This window comes from Triticum dicoccoides, chromosome 6A, assembly GCF_002162155.2.
Source record: "Triticum dicoccoides isolate Atlit2015 ecotype Zavitan chromosome 6A, WEW_v2.0, whole genome shotgun sequence".
NCBI lineage: Eukaryota > Viridiplantae > Streptophyta > Magnoliopsida > Poales > Poaceae > Triticum > Triticum dicoccoides.
Window position 1 is genome coordinate 7,679,246 of NC_041390.1, and position 17,331 is coordinate 7,696,576.

The window sequence follows — 17,331 nt, forward strand, 5'->3', positions numbered from 1 at the left end:
AGCATCACCATTTGGAAGATCTGGATGGATATGAGGTTTTCCTACAAGGCTCGCGGACTAGGGATAGAGTGTCATGAACCCAACGAATAATATTTTTTCATTTATCATTAACTTTTTTGCTTCAAATTTTGTATAATTATTACACTATATAGATTTGGAAATAGAGAAACGGGAATAGTGGTACAATACAAAAAGAAACATTATATAGTTAGTACATTAAATCTTTTCGGCTGGAAGGTTTCCTCCTACAAAGCCCCATACGTCACTAGTAGAAAAGGGCCATTTGTCCTGATTCTAGAGGGACTAAAAGGCCGTCCACGTGGCCTCTGTCTGGAGCTCCATCTTTAGTCCCGGTTGGTAACACCAACCGGTACTAAAGGTATTTTTACGGAAAAATTGAATTTTTTTTAAAAAAATTCAATTTTCTAAATTATTTTTCCAATTTAATCTCTAATCACCCCTCATCACTGCTCTATTTAACCTCTAATCTCTAATCACCCCTCATCATTCCAAATCATCTAACTTCTCGGCCGCTCACCCATCCTTTCATTACTCCAACCTGAGCACGCTTAACTTTCGGGTTCTATTCCCCCTCGTTTTCAAGTCTACACTTGTTGTTTTCCTGACAATAGTAAGATGTCAATCCTATTAACTCTCAGGAGTTTAGCTTGAGCATGAAGTCACACGTTTCACTGTTTGAGTTTGAAACTATTATTCTAAAAAAACAACAATTATTTAGTAACACAAAAATTTCTTAAATAAGTAGTTTGACCATAGTTTGACTAGATTTGACCAAAATTCAAAAAATTGAAATAATTATTTAGTAACACTAATATTTCTTGAATAAGTAGTTTGACCATAGTTTGACCACAGTTTGACCAGATTTGACCAAAATTCAAAAAAATGTAATAATTATTTAGTAACACTAATATTCTTGAATAATTATTTAGTAACACTAATACTTCCTGAATAAGTAGTTTGACCAGATTTAACTAAAATTCAAAAAAACTGAAATTTGAGCATAACTTTTTTTTCCTTTTAGAGTTTGAGGATTTAAAATTTTTGCAAATAGGCCTACGGCTGTCAAAATCGGATGCGGATTTTTTTGTAGAACATTTTGATATATTATACGTTTTTTTTCGACATCGTATGCAAAAGTTATAGCAGTTTTACTTTTTCATGGCACTTTTTTGCAAAACATATCCAAATTTAAGTTTTTTATTTTTCTAACTAGTAGATGTAGTAATATAACTACATCTCGAAGAATTTTACTTTTTGAAGTTTTTATCATTTTCTTTTGCTTTTTACCAAACTGAAAAGACGATCGGGGAGGGGGGGGGGGTAGAGTATGAAAATGGGACCTTTAGTCCCGGTTCGTGTCCCAAACCGGGACTAAATGTCTAATCTTTAGTCCCGGTTTGAGATACGAACCGGGACTAAAGGGCATCGCACCCTTTAGTCCCGGTTCGTGTCTCAAACCGGGACTAAAGGGCTCATTTGAACCGGGACTAATGCCTTTAACCGCATGAACCGGGACCAATGCTCACATTAGTCCCGGTTCGTGAATGTACCAGGACTAATGGGCTTATCTGGCCCGAATGAAAGCCTTGTTTTCTACTAGTGCATGCCACCCGTCATCGAATTAAAATACAAACATGATATACACTCAACTTCAAAAATCAAGCAAACCAGGCATAGCTCAGATGGTTAGATTCGGCATGGTGAAACCGTCCAACCGGGGTTGAAGTCCTACACTTGGTATTGGTGCTCGCATGTTTATTGAATTTATTTCTGGTGTTCCGGCGGTGTTCATTTAGTGGAAGGAAACAGTTCCGTCAATTACGAGGCGCTTGTGATGACTTCGTCAATCTCAGGATGTTGTGCCATCTCAATATCTCAAAGATGCTCATAGAGATAGGGCATGTATGTGTGTTCATAGGGATGAGTATACATGAGCATCTGCAGTTGTAGTGTGTTAAAAAACCCTCCAAAAATCAAATACAAATTTGAATATTTAATGGATACAAATTCGTTTCTCTTTTTGTACAGATACCAACAACCATACAATGTTCCTCCAACAGAAATGAAACCCACCAGACAACAGCCAGCAGGCAGATAGGGTTCGAAAAAAGGCCCAGCCGTTACATCTTCATCTCATCTTCCTCACCTCCCAAACCGCTGACAACTGACCCCAGATAGCGGCGCTTGATTGTACGACGCTGATCTTCCCCTGCCATCTTCAGAGTGCGTCGAGTAAGCTCGCGCCACCATGGCTGAAACTTGAAACCAGATCAAGCAACCTTGCGTCTGCGGCGGTGCAATCCAGCCCAACTGCAGCGGTGCCTTCAGTCCTTTGCTATCATATATTGCCAGATCTCAGACCATCCACAGAATCAGTACCATTGCTCTCATATTGCTGCATCGTTCTCTCATCAGTAGTCCTACCAAAAAGTGCATATTTAACTTGTTCCTGCTTCTCATTTATCTGAGAGAAACCAGGGAAACAAAAGCCTCTCCAAGTAGAATTAGGCGGCAAAGTATTTATCTCCTGCAGAAACTGCTCAGGGTTTCAGAAAGGTATGCAGCCACAGCCTGAAAATCACACAAAAAAGGGTGTAAACATACGTAGTAGAGCTTAACATAAGCAAGAAAAACAACACCTAGTCAAAAAGGTGTTTACTTGTTATGAGGAAATTGAAAAAGAAGTGCAGGTTAATGCCGCACAAAGCATGGAAGCAAAACATAATGTGCACAAAAATTGTTAAATATGCCGATAGATTAAGTAACCATGCACATCGGAGGGCGAATAACATGCATACTTATACTTAGTTAGCTTGCTGAACTTTGTTCCTACACATAAAAGGCTCTTTTAAGTCTGTTTCCATTAAAGAAAAGCTCTAGTAAGACCAACAGAGGAAGGCGAACTAAATATTAGTCTGAGTAAACTACCATCAATTAGCTAGCGGCTTTGAATTCCACATCTAACTGCTTACATGTCTTAACTGCTTACATGGCATAAATCTTAACGGAAAACAGAGAAATTTGTTTTTACATCTGATTATCAACTCCAAACTTGTTTTTTATGGAATGTTGACTTAATAAAAATCAAGGGTTACATAGCTCCTTGAGCATTTGCAGCTTTTCTATAAAAATAATAAGAAATTGCACACTGAGCAGCAGCTTCGTTGCCCACATATTTCAATAACCCACTCTGCAGCAGTTCTCATAGAGGTAGAGTAAAAACAAAGACCATTTTATAACACCAGAAGTTTCCCAATGTACAAAAGAAAAGTTCAGAGCGCAAGTTCCTATCCTAGAGCAGCCCAAAAGAAAAACATGTTCTAGTGTGGATGCAAATTATCATGAAGTATCAAGTTCAGTGTTGATACTTGAGCAGAAATTAACACCATTTAGCTTTTTCCAAACAGGACACCAAATTTTCACTGTATTTGGCTCGATATGGCTTGTTAAACAACATTTGTTTATTACCCTGATTTTGGCTGCAACTAAGTTAATTGTGTAAGTCAACTCACTGCTTGTTTTGTCTTATTCACATTTTCAAGTAGAATTTGTTAGAATATAAGTTGGGTTAAATATAGAGATAAGGAGATAGAGATAGAATTAGTTTAAACCACATGTAACTTGTCTTGTACTCCAAGTCTCTACCCCACCATGTACTCTATATAATCCCCCACGAGGGTTAGATCAATACAACAAAAAAAGAAACAATTTTAGTCATCTCATAATTTCCACAGAATTAACATATACCAAGTTTAGTCTGAACATTTGCTGAAGTCTCGAAAGGACACAGTAATTACAAGAAGTGAGTTTACATACAATCTCTAGGACAATACAAGAAGGATTGCATAACTTGCAAAATTCAGTAGGAGAAAAGTAGAGTAAAATCAGGGCAAATCAATTAGCCCATTCCACATCTAATTGCTTACATCCAATTATCAACTCCAGTTTTTTTTTATGGAATGCATGGTTGACTTAATAAAATTCACTGGTTACATAGCTCCTTGAGCATTTGCGGCTTTTCTATTAAAAATAATAAGAAATTGCAAACTTTAGCTGGTGCTAAATTCAACTGTTGACTGAGCAGCAGCTTTGCTGCCCAAATATTCAATAACCCATTCCGCAGCAGTGCTCATAGAGGTAGAGTAAAATTAAAGACCATTTTAAAACACAAGAAGTTTCCCAGTGTACAAAAGAAAAGTTCAGAGCACAACTTCCTATCCTGTTGCAGTGCAAAAGAAAAACATGTTCTAGTCGGAACATTTGCTAATGATGACTCGAAAGCAATAGCAATTACACAACCATAGAACAATACATGCACCAAGGGTAACATATCTAGAGTTTAATACAATCTCTAGGACCCTACGAGAAGGACTGCATAACTTGCAAAAATTCAGAATGCGCCAGGTTATAAATACTTGTTAATGAAGGAAGCTGCAGGGCATCATCAACTAACAAAGCCTTCAGAATCACGTGTAATATAGCAAAGGCCCAGCCACCATACATGGTCGATCTCCTGGAAAGAAGAAAGAACTATGCATCTATATCCAGTTTCATCACATCTTCTCCTGGAAGGAAGAAAGCACCATCAATTTATAACATTCAGTAAATTAGTCAGTATGCTCCTCTTTATTGCCGAGCCAATTCTTACTTGAGGAAAGTACCGTTTTATCAATTCATAATCACCTGGCAAGTCACCTCTTTCATCAAACGACCCCTTCTCCTCACCTTCATTGCATTGAGACACACAACTGATCTTCATTTCAAATCATAGCTCTTTGCCAATAATAGGATGTGCCCATGTCCTTTGTGTTACTGCAAGCACACAGCCGAGATATCATTTCTTCCGATTTCCACAGCCTAACATCAGGAACATACAAATAAATGTGCACCATCCTCTCCTCACAGACACTTGATTCTTAGTTGAGGAACACCAGCTTGTCTACAATTTCTGTGTTCAAAATTCTGCAACATTCTATAACTACACTATATCTGACAGATGGTACATGCGTGCCTAAACTGAGATTTAACTTAAAAGAGAAGAGATGGCATTCAGTATAACTGAGAAAAATACTGCATTACCTTAAATGTTAATATCAAGCTTGGTTAAGATATCATCTCTGTCTGGGACAATCTCTTTTGGCTAAGGTAATAGTATTCGACATCTTCATTCTCTTTTTCCCCAATTCCAGCCTACATGTCTTCAGAAGAGATTGTAACCAACACAACTAAAGCAAATATAAAAGTGCATCTAAAAATTCAAAATATAAAACAGAGGATGGTACATAAGATCCACCTCACTATCCCTAAAAATATATGTCAATGGATAAAGGTGACTGCATATATATAAATAGTGCTAATATGGATTAAATTAGTTAACAGGTATGGCAGAGATTAACATGGTAATGCCATGACCCTTTTGAAGATTACCTTAACATAAGTTCCTTCATAGTGTATGAAATGCCCTCTGTTTTTCGGCACCATACCATACAAGCATCAATTTGTGTCTTCGGTACAAATACAAGGGCCTTCGAAATATCCGTTACGTAGTGTGGGCTGTCAACTACTGAAGTATTCAGTTTTGACATCAGATACTCCTATAAAAAGTATCAGCAAGTAGGCTATCCAAGAATATAAGAGAAAAATAAATGAAAAAACTGATACAAACTACTAATAAACGATGACCTGATTTCACAACAGTTAATATCTTGTAAACAAAACTACTGCAGGAAGAATGAAGAGTTTCAGCTTAGAAGAACTAGAGGGAGCAACCAAAAGACTAGATCAAAACTGCAACCTCAGCAGTGACTAACACGTTAATTCCAGATTTGTTCCCACGAAAAAGGACATTCAGCCAATTTTGGGACTTCATATCATTTTCATGGCAAAAATGAGAACCTTTTTTTCATGGAAAGATAGATTGACCCAGGATTAAGCTGCAATGGCAATTGAGAACATAAACATATAGGGCCTGCAGACATACTCTTCGTTAATATATTTGAAAGCATTTGACAATATGACATCAAGATGGACAGGTTAATCGCAGTGTAATTCTTTCTTCTGTACTAAATGATGCAATGGACATATAAGGGCTCACGATAAAATTATCAGTTTCATTCAGGCCCAGCGACGCTAAATTAGCATGTACCTGGCCCAGCGATGCTAAATTAGCATGTAGCAGACAACCAACATCCACTCAGGCAATGAACACAGACAGAGATTACCAGCTCACTACACATAGTGTAAACATTTTTGTGCCATAAGTTACGAATTCTCATGTAACTCTGATATTAGAAGGCACTTCCCTACAAGTGGCAGCATAGTCTTCGGCGAGGTGGGGGCAGCTTCCTTGTGAGGGCATACATACTTTTCCATGAAAATCTTCTCAGTCACCAAGACTGCTGGATAGCAGTTCCACTCGCGCTCTAGCAATCTATGTTCCTGCTTGTTGGTTCATGTAAATATGAATCTCGAAGGCACTCTGCCTCTGCAAGCGGTTGCATAGTCTTCAGCAAGGTGCGGTGCAGCTTCCTTGTGAGGGCATACGAACTTCTCCAAGAATAGCTTTTCGGTGACCTTGACAATTGTATTATAGCTTAGGTCACGCTTGAGCAATCTATTTTCCTTGAGAAACTTCATAACATAGTAACGGGGTCTTAGCCGGACCTCCACGCCAAGAACGAGCATATTCGGCCGATGAGCAATGTAGTCTGGCCCCAGCCCCGCCTCAGAGATAAGGAACTCGGACCTGCGCTGTAGCATCTTCTTTGAACTCCTCAGCAGAGACGGAGCCTTGGACACGGCAATGCCGACCTCGGCATCTGACCACCTAAACGTCTTCTTCAAGTAGTCCACTCTGGCAGCGATCTTCTCCTCGCTGAAGTATGAGACAGCCTGCAGCGCTTGCCTGAACATCCGAGATCCACGGGGCACACCTATACCTTCGGCGCACGCAACCATCGCCAGGACACACTCTGGTTTGGAGCTCCGCAACATTGGCACACGGGTGAGCAGCTTGGCAATATCACGAGCACCTAGCCCGCATTCTCTCAGGAGCTTGACATTTGGCTTGACCACCGTCTCGAGGTCAGAGTCGAGGAGGCCGGAGCCGTGTTTGAGCGGCCGGAGCAAGTTGTCGATGGAGCCGAAGAGCGGCAGGTAGTACTCTAGCTTGGAGACGACGGATGTGTGGCAGAAGTTGCCGGGGGCGAGCGAGACGAGGCGCGCGATCTTACGGTGTGACAGGTCGAGCCCGGTGAGCCCAGCGACGACGGGGGACAGGGTTGTCTCCACGCCGGTGCAGAGGAACCGCGGGTCCTTGGCAACGAGGGCGGCGAAATCGGCGGTGGAGAGGCCGAGGCCGGAGAGGAAGGCGAGGACGGCGTCGGGCTTGGCGGGGGACTTGAGGTGGGGGATCTTGGTGGAGGCACTGAGTGCCTGGGCTCGGGTGAGGCCGCAGGCGTCGACGAGGTAGTCCTCGACGGCGAAGGCGGGGCTTGCCGGAGTGGGCGGCACCGGCGCCGTGGTTGAGAGGAGGCGGGGGAGAGAGTAGATGGTTGCATTTATTGCATGCCACATCATCTATTTAACCTAGATATGTGTGATGTTACTACCTATGTTACTTTCATTGTGGGTAGTATTATAGATTAGTATCGTAGGTGCTCTCATTTATTGCCATGCATGACACATAGTAGCATCACATTTATTATGTTACAGTATCTACCTATGTTACTATAACCTTCTCTTTCTTCTTCAATTGCCTGCCACATAAGCATGTTTACGGGTCTCAAGTGCATGATACTACTTATGTTATCCCCACTATGGCCAGCCTAATATAGGTGCTAACATCATACATCTCTATAGTGGGGAGTAACATATATTTGATATCATGCAACACTTTATTTATTAGGTTGTAGACTCGTATGTTACTAGTCTAAATTACTACCCATTGTGACTAGTCTCAAAGAGATGCGAAGAATCAAGATCATGTGTATCAGACCATCCATATTTAACAGCAAGGTGTGACCTACTCCTAGAAGCAATTTATGAGTGAAGTTTAGTAAGCCAGAGTTTAAGCGTTGAACAAACCTAGACCCCCCATCTGACAACGGCGCACAAACAAAGTCTGAAGCCACTTTGCACTGCCCCCTCCCCCCTCCCTGACAGAACTTTTTCCTGACCTGCCCAAAAGAGGACCTGCAACGTTTATCGATGTCCTGAGCGTAAGCCCGCCGTAGCGCCGTAAAGAGAACATCAACGCAGAGACCCAAACATACATGTTTTTTTTTTCTGTATTCGTCTGCTTAGATAGATCCGAGTCTACACATTTCTAGGAAGTGCGCCCAATCGGCCGATCCATTTGGTCGGGCTCGGCCATTTTTTTTTGCAAAATATCAAATCTATTATAAAAGTTCCACCTTGGCAGCAATCTTCCCCTCGCTCCTGAACATCCTAGAGACACGGGGCACACCTATGCGTTCGGCGCATGCAACCATCCCCAGGACGCGCTCTAGGCTGACGGTGGTGATCAGCAACATTTGGATGAACTGCTTGGCAATATCACGAGTACCTATCCCGCACTCCTGTAGGAAAGGCCACGTTGGGCTTGACCACCCTCTTGAGGTGGGAGCGGAGGAAGCCGGGGCTGTAATTGAGCGGCCGGAGCATGTTATCGATGGAGCCGAAGAGCGGCAGGTAGTACTCTAGCTTGAAGACGACGATCTATGGCGGAATTGTCTCTGGACAAGCGGGATGATGCATGCTATATCAGAAGGGGCTATGCTCCCTTGCATGAGGGTGGGCCTTTTCCGCGTGACGTCGGATGGTTGGTCGCTGGGGAGTCAGGATAACTTGTATTCTAGCCTTCTCCGTGCCAGGGCATCATCCAGGCACCACGGACCATGCTAGGTAGGAAGCCAGGAACAATATACATTTGTAAAACTTTAGACAAAGACACGTCTCAAATACTGTGAGTGTGGCAAATCCAAAATACAACAAGACATGCTCCGCTTGACAGGCAGTATCAGGCTCAGGAAAAATCAGCTTTATCGACAAAATTGTACTCCCTCCGCCCCATAATATAAGAGCGTTTTTGACACTAGTCTATACCTAAGAGATAAATGATAAGACAACTTCATTTGCTGATCATGCTTAGTCCTACTCCCACTTTGGTTACGTTTTCAAATTTGAATTGTTTCCTAGCAAAAGTAGGTCAACTACAAGATCTAGTAACAAAACTAATCAGCCTTCGAAGAAAAAGGGCCAAGAAATCAAAGGCATAAAGTAAACATACACCCAACAGCAATATATTTTCCGAAGTATAATCAAAATACTAAACAATGAACTGCAATTTCAGTACTAACTGACATATGACAGAACAAAAAAGACAATGAAATGACAACTGAACATGCTAGATAAACTTGACATGAAAATATATCACAGGTCAAGCTTTCTTCTCCACCAAATGACGAAATCAACATATTGGGGTTCAGAAATCAAGTTATCATTTATGTCAAGCATTGGCCACAACAAAACCAAAATTCAGTCATGAAAAGAACACCTAATCATGAATTACCAGCTTAATACGATGAGTGGAAATTCTGTTGTTATTTTCATAGCCTGTTCTTGGTTCATGTAAATCTGAATCTAGCAGGCACCTCCCCTGTGCAAGCGGCTGCATAGTCTTCAGCAATGAGTGGTGCAGCTTGCTTGTGGGGGCGTATGAACCTCTCCACAAATACCTTCTCGCTGACCAAGACCATACTATTGTAGTCTCTGCCATGACTCAACAATCCATTCTCCTTAAGAAACCTCATAACATAGTACTGGGGCTCGAGCCGGCGCTCCAAGCTAAGACCGAGTATTGCCGGACGGTGAGCAATGTACGCCGGTTCCAAGCCCACCTTAGAGAAGAGGAACTCGGACTTGTGCTGCAGCATGCCCTTTGACCACCTCAGCACAGTGGGCCACTTGCACAGAGCAATGCGGACATCGGCATCCGACCACCGCAATGTCTTCTTCAACTGTTCCACTTTGGCGGCAATCTTCTCCTCGCTGAAGCACGCGACAGCCTGCAGCGCTTGCCTAAACATCCCAGAGCCACGGGGCACACCAATGCGTTCGGCGCACGCGACCATCGCGAGGGCGCCCTCCGGACTGGCGGTGACGATCCTCGGCATTTGGATGAGCAGCTTGGCAATATCGCGAGCACCTAGCCCGCACTCCCGCAGGACCGCGACGTTGGGCTTGACCACCCGGTCCATGTCGACCGAGAGAAGGAACAAGCCGCGCTTGACCCCGGAGAGGAGGTCCTCGGCGGAGCCAAAGAGAGGCAGGTAGGAGCGCACCTTGGGGACGACGTTCTTGCGGCGGAATCGGTCAGGGGAGAGCGAGAGGAGTCGCGCGACCTCAGGACGCGACAGGCCGAGGCCGGTGAGCCCGGCGACGGCGGGGCCCAGGTTTCCCTCCACGCCGGCGCAGAGGAAGAGCGGGTCTTTGGCGACGACCGCGGCGACGTCGGCGGCGGAGAGGCCGAGGCCGGCGAGGAAGGCGAGCACGGCGTCGGGCTTGTCGGGGGACTTGAGGTGGGAGAGCTTGGCGGAGGCCTTGAGCGCCTGCGCTCGGGTCAGCCCGCAGGTGGAGACGAGGTAGTGCTCCAGTTCGAAGCCGGAGTCGGGGGCGGCGGATAGGAGGCGGTGGAGAGAGGGGAGTGGGGAGGTGGTGGGAGGGGATAGGAGGTGGGAGAGGACGCATCTCCGGAGGCGGAGCATGGCGCAGGCGGCGGTGCGGCGCCGCCGGCGGCGGCGGTGGAATGGGGAACGATGGCGAGGCGGAGGAGACTCGTGCAGATTTGTTTTCTTTCGATTCTCTGCTCCAGTCTCTGTAGCACTGGGCTGGGCTTTAATCGGGCTCAAAACATTTGTTTTCTTTCTCTTCTCCTTTAGATTTTTCTTTTCTTCTTCCTGATTTTTTTAGTGCCACACCTGAATCATATACAGGACTAAACGCTTTCAAACAGTAATTATGTGAGAACTTTGACACCACGATGTTACATATAAAATAAATTTTATAGTAAACATATTGCATAATTAATAACATGAAGTAGTTTCTTGAATGATGAAAACTGTGACACCACGATGTTACAAAACTGCACATCTCACTACTCAAGTACTATCTATTTCCACGCATATATATCGCATGTAACTTTGAGTTTGCAACAAGGGTAAATCATTCACATATAAGAATGTCTTATGTACCACCGCAAAAAAAATATTTTGATCTCCAATTCGAACTTTCAATTCCATATTTATAATTTATATGCGGATACAATGCAATAATGAGAAGAACTGAATTTGTCCATGAATTTTAAAAAATCAAGAGTTTTTGTAAAATGTTGAAGGCTTTTAAAAAATGGTTAATGAGTTAAAAGAAAACACTAAAGTGGAAAAAAAGATGAGTTAGAGAACTACGTGCTGGTTAAAAAACACTACGGGCGGCTCACCTCTGTTGGCCAGCTGCGGTGCGGCCTGGTCGCCATGGGGACTTGTCTCAGCGAGGTGCTTCCGGCGACCTCTCCACCGGATCCTTCTCTACTCCTACTGCCGCTAGTTCTTTGGTGGGATCCCGGGTGTGTATGGGAGGTGGCCGGGGAAGGAGGTGAGGCGTTGGCGCGTGGAAGCCCTAGAACGGGAAGAGGGCTCACTAGTAGAAAACGGAGCTTTAGCGCCGGTTCGTAAGGGCCTTTAGTGCCGGTTCCATAACCGGCACTAAAGGGTGGGCACTAAAGCCCCCCCCCCCCTCTTTAGTACCGGTTCGGCACGAACCGGCGCTAAAAGTGCCACCACGTGGCATGAGCTCGTGACACGAACCGGTACTAAAGGTGATCGTGGAGCCCCGGCCTGACGCCAGCCTGCCATCACCCCTTTAGTACCGGTTCGTGGCACGAACCGGTACTAAAGGTTCAACACGAACCGGCATTAATGCATAGCCATTCGAACCGGCACTAATGGTACCATTAGTACCGGGCTAAAATCAAACCGGCACTAATGTGTCTCACATTAGGTCCTTTTTCTACTAGTGGCTGGTGGGGATGAGGAAATTGGCGTGGCACCTAGAGTTTTTTCCTCTATTAGATTGAGTTAGATTATACTAGAAGAAGAAAAACAGAAAAACCCAGGAGAAGGTGGGGCTCATTAATAGAAAAATCAGTGGTGGGAAGTGAGACAAAGAATAAACCGTGGACTATCAACTCCCCCTTTAATAGTTGAGATCTTGTACACAAATATTCATTATTCAACACAATTCCAACATATTGGTCTTCATTTTATTACCCCAGTTATTAAGAACTTTATTTCGAATCATCGTGAGATATATTCGCGGCAGGCTTGAGAAGGATAGATTGGTCATGGATGGACGCCATCGACGAGCTAGCGTGGGCAGCGGAGCACCATGGTCTCGATGGTGATTCCAGGACCGAAGGCCATCATGGCGCCCCACTCCGGCAGCAGGCTCCGGCGCTGGCGCAGCTCGTCGAGCACGAAGACGATGGTCGCGCCGCTCATGTTGCCGTACTCACGGAGCACGTGCCGGCTGGCCGCCAGTTTCTCCGGCTCCAGCTTGAGCACCTTGTCTATGTTGTCCAGGATCTGGCGGCCACCTGGGTGCACCGCCCAGAAGAGGTCGTTCCACTTATTTCCGTTCCCGGATAATGGAGACGGAAGATGAGCATCATCGTCGTCGTCGTCGTCTCCTCCGCGGAACGCGTCGAGGAGGCAGCGCTCCACGTTCTGTCCGATGAGCGTGGGCACCTGGATGGAGAGGTGGAAGTCGATGCCACCGCCGGTGACCTGCATGCCTAGCGCGTGCTCCGTCTTGGGCACCGTGGTCTGCATGGCGTGGACCATCTCGAAGATGGGGCGCTGCTCGCCGTCGAGGAACGGGCCGGCCCCGACGATGACCGCGCCGGCGCCGTCCCCGAAGATGGCGTGGCCGACGAGGTTGCCGCCGTCGGGCGCGCCGAAGCAGACGAGCGTGGTCTCGGAGCAGGCCACGAGGACGCGCGCCCCGCGGTTGTTCTCGGCGAGCTCCTTGGCGAGGCCCAGCGCCCGGCCGCCGCCGTAGCAGCCGTGGAGGCTGAGAATGGTGCGGCTGACGGTGGGCCTGAGGCCGAGCAGCGTGGCCAGGCGGAGGTCGGCGCTCGGGGCGCCGCAGGCGGAGTAGGTGGTGAAGACGAGGTGGGTGATGTCGGCGGGCGGACGGCCCCACTCGGCGATGGCCTTGGCCGCGGCACGCTGCGCGAGCTTGGGCACGGCGTCGACGGTCATGTCCACCCGCGTACCCAGCGACGGCAGCTCCGGGTCGAGCAGCTCCGGATGAGCCGCCAGCGTCTCCTCCGTGAGGTGGAAGTGCCGCTTGTCGATGCCCGTGTTGCCGCCTGGAACCAGGAACATCATTTAGTACTGGACTAGGAAGAAAACTAGTACTCCAGTATATATGCATGGGACTGTAATCAATCAATCAATCAATTTAGGAGAGGAAAAACCGTTGTACAAATTCTGGTTAGCTTGTGTTTGAGCTCAGTGAGGTGGTCGCTGTTGGTGATGCGGAAGAGGGTGTCGGCGAAGACGTCCTGGGGCATTAGCACGCCGGTGGGGTTCGCCGTGCCGATGCCGAGCATAGCCGCTGGGCCTTCAGCGTGCGGCCGCGGCACCACCACCACAGCTGTACCGTGCCCGTTGCTTCCGCAGCTTCCCATGGCCGGCCGAGTATGTATTTGCTGGGCAGACGACGCGCTTGTCGATCTTGCGTCTAAGAGGCCTGTGAATCTTGGTGCATGGGCTCAGGTTTTATAGTTAGTTTGGATGGCTGGCAAGCCTAGCAATTCCAAGAGACAAGGAATGAGAGTAATTTCAGGGCAATATTGTTGCTAGCTATAGTAGCAAAGTAGCCCTCGCAAATTTGCGCTTTAGTATATTTAACAAAGTTGTGTTAACTAACAAAGGTAATATTGACCATTTTCGCTTGTTGTTCGTCAGTTTTTACGGTCCGACATGTCTTTGGTGATTTTCTTGATAACAGAAATTTCTCTGGCATGTTTTGGGGGAAACTAGATGCAGATAATCTTGCCTAATTCATCATCAGAGGGGTGCTCTAACCCGTGGGTTTGTCGGATGTGGCCGCACAATTGTGTTCTTGCTGTGCTTCCGGTTGACTTCAAATGGTTGTTCCATATGCATGGACAAAATATGAATGATTGGAATCGGTTTGAGCTATTCTTTTTTCATTTGATCATGCACTCCCTCCATAAATAGTGATCTAAACGCTCTTATAATTTTTTACGTAGAGAGTACTATATATTTGCATGGACTTCTTTAGAATATTTGTCAGCATATAAAGTTATCAATTTGGCCGCTCACACTTTGGACTAAACATTTTATGGAAATTATTTGTACTATAAGTAATCATAATATTGTCTACATATTTTATCTTTTAAATGGATATATATATATATATATATATATATAAATAATTAGTTAAGACACACCAAACATATTAAATTTTATTTTGAAACAAACAAAGAACCTTAAAAAGCTAATTATCAAATGATTTGTATTTATTAGTTCATATTCATATAGTCCCAGGAGTATTGAGGATAGTTATCTTCCAGTCATCAGGGATAGAAATCACAAAATATATGGTTAGACCCATTCAAAAGTCTTTGACGTACTTATGACTCTCAAACACAACATCCTTTAATTTGTTTGTGAAACACTAACTCTCGTACAAAATATATGTAGGTCTTTTAGGGCATTGATATGGTTCCTAGTGACTACTTTGACCATCAAATTTCTGTGCAAAATATGTTTGCCTCACATAAAAATAACTATATATTACAAATATATATTTCATGAATATGTAGTAATATCAATCTACTGTGTGGGTTCCTAATAATTATTTTTGATAGTTGGACGAACTTACGAATGTTTGACATGTAAAAAAGTTAGACATGACCTACATTTTGGATCGGAGTTAGTATAAAGGACTCCACCTTCATACGTTGGAACATGCATTTTGCTTCAAGTTGATACATTCCTATGGTATTTTTAGTACATTATATGTGGTGGCAATTGCAATTACCTAAAGCTTCATAAGTCTACTACTTACAGTACTAGTAAGCATGCACGTGCAACGCACGTCTCGATCAAAGCATCTACGAAATTCGTGTGGGTACTGAATTCTGAATTCATATTGAAATTAATAACTCTATGTAACGGAAGATCTCCTCGGTGAAATGAAGCTTACTGTATGCTACTCCCTCCGTAGACAAATAAATGAGTGAGTTCTATTTTCAACAACACATGAAAAATAGTAATAAATCCATGTAATAGTAGCATCTATGGCAACCATATAGAGATTTGAATAATAAAAATGAATGATAAAAAGTGCCTGAAGCATTACACTGCTATACGATATTGGACCAAAGTAAACATATTTGGGATCTTCAATCTTGGCACATAGTGCTGGCCTTGTTTCAGGGGAGTTGTGCGGGTCATCTTCTTGATTAGGAACATTTGGCTTCAAGCCTTCAACTCTTCACCCCAAACCATTTTCTTTTGTAAATAATCTGCAAAAGAAAGACCAAATTCGGTTGATAAAATCAAACCACATAAAACAGAACACCAGAACTATCAAATGTGTCATCTAAAGATAAGTGCTTACCAAAGAGTGAATAAATCAATTTTGATTTATATATCACTAAAATCAGATATAATCCAGATGGATCTCAGATTGATACAAAGGAGAACTGGTTTACATAGTAGGTTGAAGATTTTAAGAAAAGATCAATCTATTTTTTTAGCAGGTGTGTTTCCAAACCAAGTGATTTATATTGCGATTAAACTTGCCATGAGCATCCTTGGTTCAGTTGCTACCACAAAATATATATTATGAACACATAATGTTCTCAATTATGAATCCCATCCTCCTGTTGATCCCACAAAAAAAGAAATTAGTTGCTAAACATCCTTGGTTCAGTTCGTGCAGCAATGGGACATCCACAACCCTTTATGATGTATGCTCTACTACTGATGTTTGTAGTTCAGTTTTATATCCTTCTTTCCTAGGGTAGCAAATATGAACATGATTCAGCGTTTTGGTGGATCAAGAGCTTTCCTATGTGAGATAGAGAAAACAAACAACAGAAAGAGGAGATTGAGAGGGGGACAGACATGAAGGAGTAGACTGGTGCAGAGGAGACAGGAGGGCGTCGCTGGCAGCAGGGAGGACGACGACGACAGCGAGGAGACCAGTGCTCCGCACGGACTCGACCTCGTTTGCCAGCGACTGACGGACCCATGTGCGCGTCTACGTCCCGAGCAGCGGCGGCGACCTGGCAGAGGACGGAGTGCTTGATCTTCTGCCCTGCCCACACCCAAAACTTAATCATGGACAAAATCAAGATGGAAAGTTGCAGTTTTAATAGCAGAAAACTTACATTAAACCCCCAACCTTGAAAAAATGTGTGAATAAAGAACTCTTGGGGGTGCTTAATTCAACAAATTATAGTTTTTGGACTGCTCAAGAATTGATGTATTTGCCCTTTGCCTCCCCATCTAGCTCCGCCACTGTAATTAGTTAATTAAAATGATTTAGTCAAAAAGGCATTCGGGTGTTGCATCCACCCAATGGGTTCTTTGTTATGCTGCCGGAAGAAATCCTTTCTTGTTGGCCCTTCAAAATAAAAATGTTTGCAATGTTATCATTTTATATTTAAGATGGTGCCCAACCATGGCACAAACCACAAGAATACTTTTGTCCAACAAACTGTTATATACTCATGGTCGGTGACAACACAACATAAGTACACCAATGACTCAGAAAACAACTGTTCTTTTAAAATGTATGATAAGGCAAGATGGAACTTGGAAAGATATACAAAGGTACAGTATATACACAAACGCTTCCATCTTAGATCTCCATGTCCAATCCTTCTGTAATATACAACTAAAACCAATATATTAAAAGGAAACAAGATAAAGTGAAAAAAAAGGAAAATTCCCTTCTCCGATGACACAAACAGGTCAAGGACTACCATATAGTGAGAAAGAAAAATTGATAGCATGAATAGAGTGATATCAGCTGACCAAAAATGATAGTTTTCAGACGCCAATAGAAGATATGAACTCAAAGGGCCATGCACAGTGCTACTGAAGCTTAGGTGAAGCAAATTACCCAAAAGAAAATATGCATCGACTGTCGAAAGAGTGTGACCAGATCAGACCACCATATAAAAGAGCATGACCAGCAGCAGACTTC

General features: G+C 44.0%; 3 protein-coding genes and 1 long non-coding RNA gene across 4 annotated transcripts; all 4 read right to left on the bottom strand.

Annotated features, from left to right (window-relative positions):
- Positions 1 to 1,990: 1,990 nt before the first annotated feature.
- On the bottom strand, positions 1,991 to 7,596 carry LOC119315444 (transcription termination factor MTERF15, mitochondrial-like). Its single transcript, XM_037590074.1, has 5 exons — positions 5,449 to 7,596; positions 5,101 to 5,219; positions 4,705 to 4,833; positions 4,437 to 4,586; positions 1,991 to 2,592 (listed from the first exon to the last, which is right to left on the bottom strand). Exon 1 carries the CDS (start codon positions 7,594 to 7,596, stop codon positions 6,472 to 6,474), a length of 1,125 nt encoding a protein of 374 aa, XP_037445971.1. The 3' UTR covers positions 1,991 to 2,592; positions 4,437 to 4,586; positions 4,705 to 4,833; positions 5,101 to 5,219; positions 5,449 to 6,471.
- Positions 7,597 to 9,419: 1,823 nt separating this feature from the next.
- On the bottom strand, positions 9,420 to 10,831 carry LOC119319517. The gene has a single exon (XM_037593989.1). It carries the CDS (start codon positions 10,785 to 10,787, stop codon positions 9,648 to 9,650), a length of 1,140 nt encoding a protein of 379 aa, XP_037449886.1. The 5' UTR covers positions 10,788 to 10,831; the 3' UTR covers positions 9,420 to 9,647.
- Positions 10,832 to 12,257: 1,426 nt separating this feature from the next.
- Positions 12,258 to 13,788, bottom strand: LOC119319037 (bisdemethoxycurcumin synthase-like). The gene is made up of 2 exons (XM_037593556.1): positions 13,567 to 13,788; positions 12,258 to 13,450 (listed from the first exon to the last, which is right to left on the bottom strand). The coding sequence occupies exons 1-2, from the start codon at positions 13,769 to 13,771 to the stop codon at positions 12,444 to 12,446; spliced, it is 1,212 nt and encodes a 403-aa protein (XP_037449453.1). The 5' UTR covers positions 13,772 to 13,788; the 3' UTR covers positions 12,258 to 12,443.
- A 1,394-nt stretch (positions 13,789 to 15,182) lies between these two features.
- LOC119319659 lies at positions 15,183 to 16,875 on the bottom strand. The gene is made up of 3 exons (XR_005154553.1): positions 16,511 to 16,875; positions 16,245 to 16,432; positions 15,183 to 15,640 (listed from the first exon to the last, which is right to left on the bottom strand). It is a non-coding gene; the product is annotated as an uncharacterized LOC119319659 (long non-coding RNA).
- Positions 16,876 to 17,331: the final 456 nt, after the last annotated feature.

What these genes read in the sequence shown, in the direction of transcription:
- LOC119315444 (XM_037590074.1), bottom strand. Translation starts at nt 7,596, where the DNA reads ATGTGGCATGCAATAAATGCAACCATCTACTCTCTCCCCCGCCTCCTC.
- LOC119319517 (XM_037593989.1), bottom strand. Translation starts at nt 10,787, where the DNA reads ATGCTCCGCCTCCGGAGATGCGTCCTCTCCCACCTCCTATCCCCTCCC.
- LOC119319037 (XM_037593556.1), bottom strand. Translation starts at nt 13,771, where the DNA reads ATGGGAAGCTGCGGAAGCAACGGGCACGGTACAGCTGTGGTGGTGGTG. An exon ending in ACACAAGCTAACCAGAATTT is followed by an intron (nt 13,451 to 13,566) that starts GTACAACGGTTT and finishes TCCTGGTTCCAG; the next exon opens with GCGGCAACACGGGCATCGAC.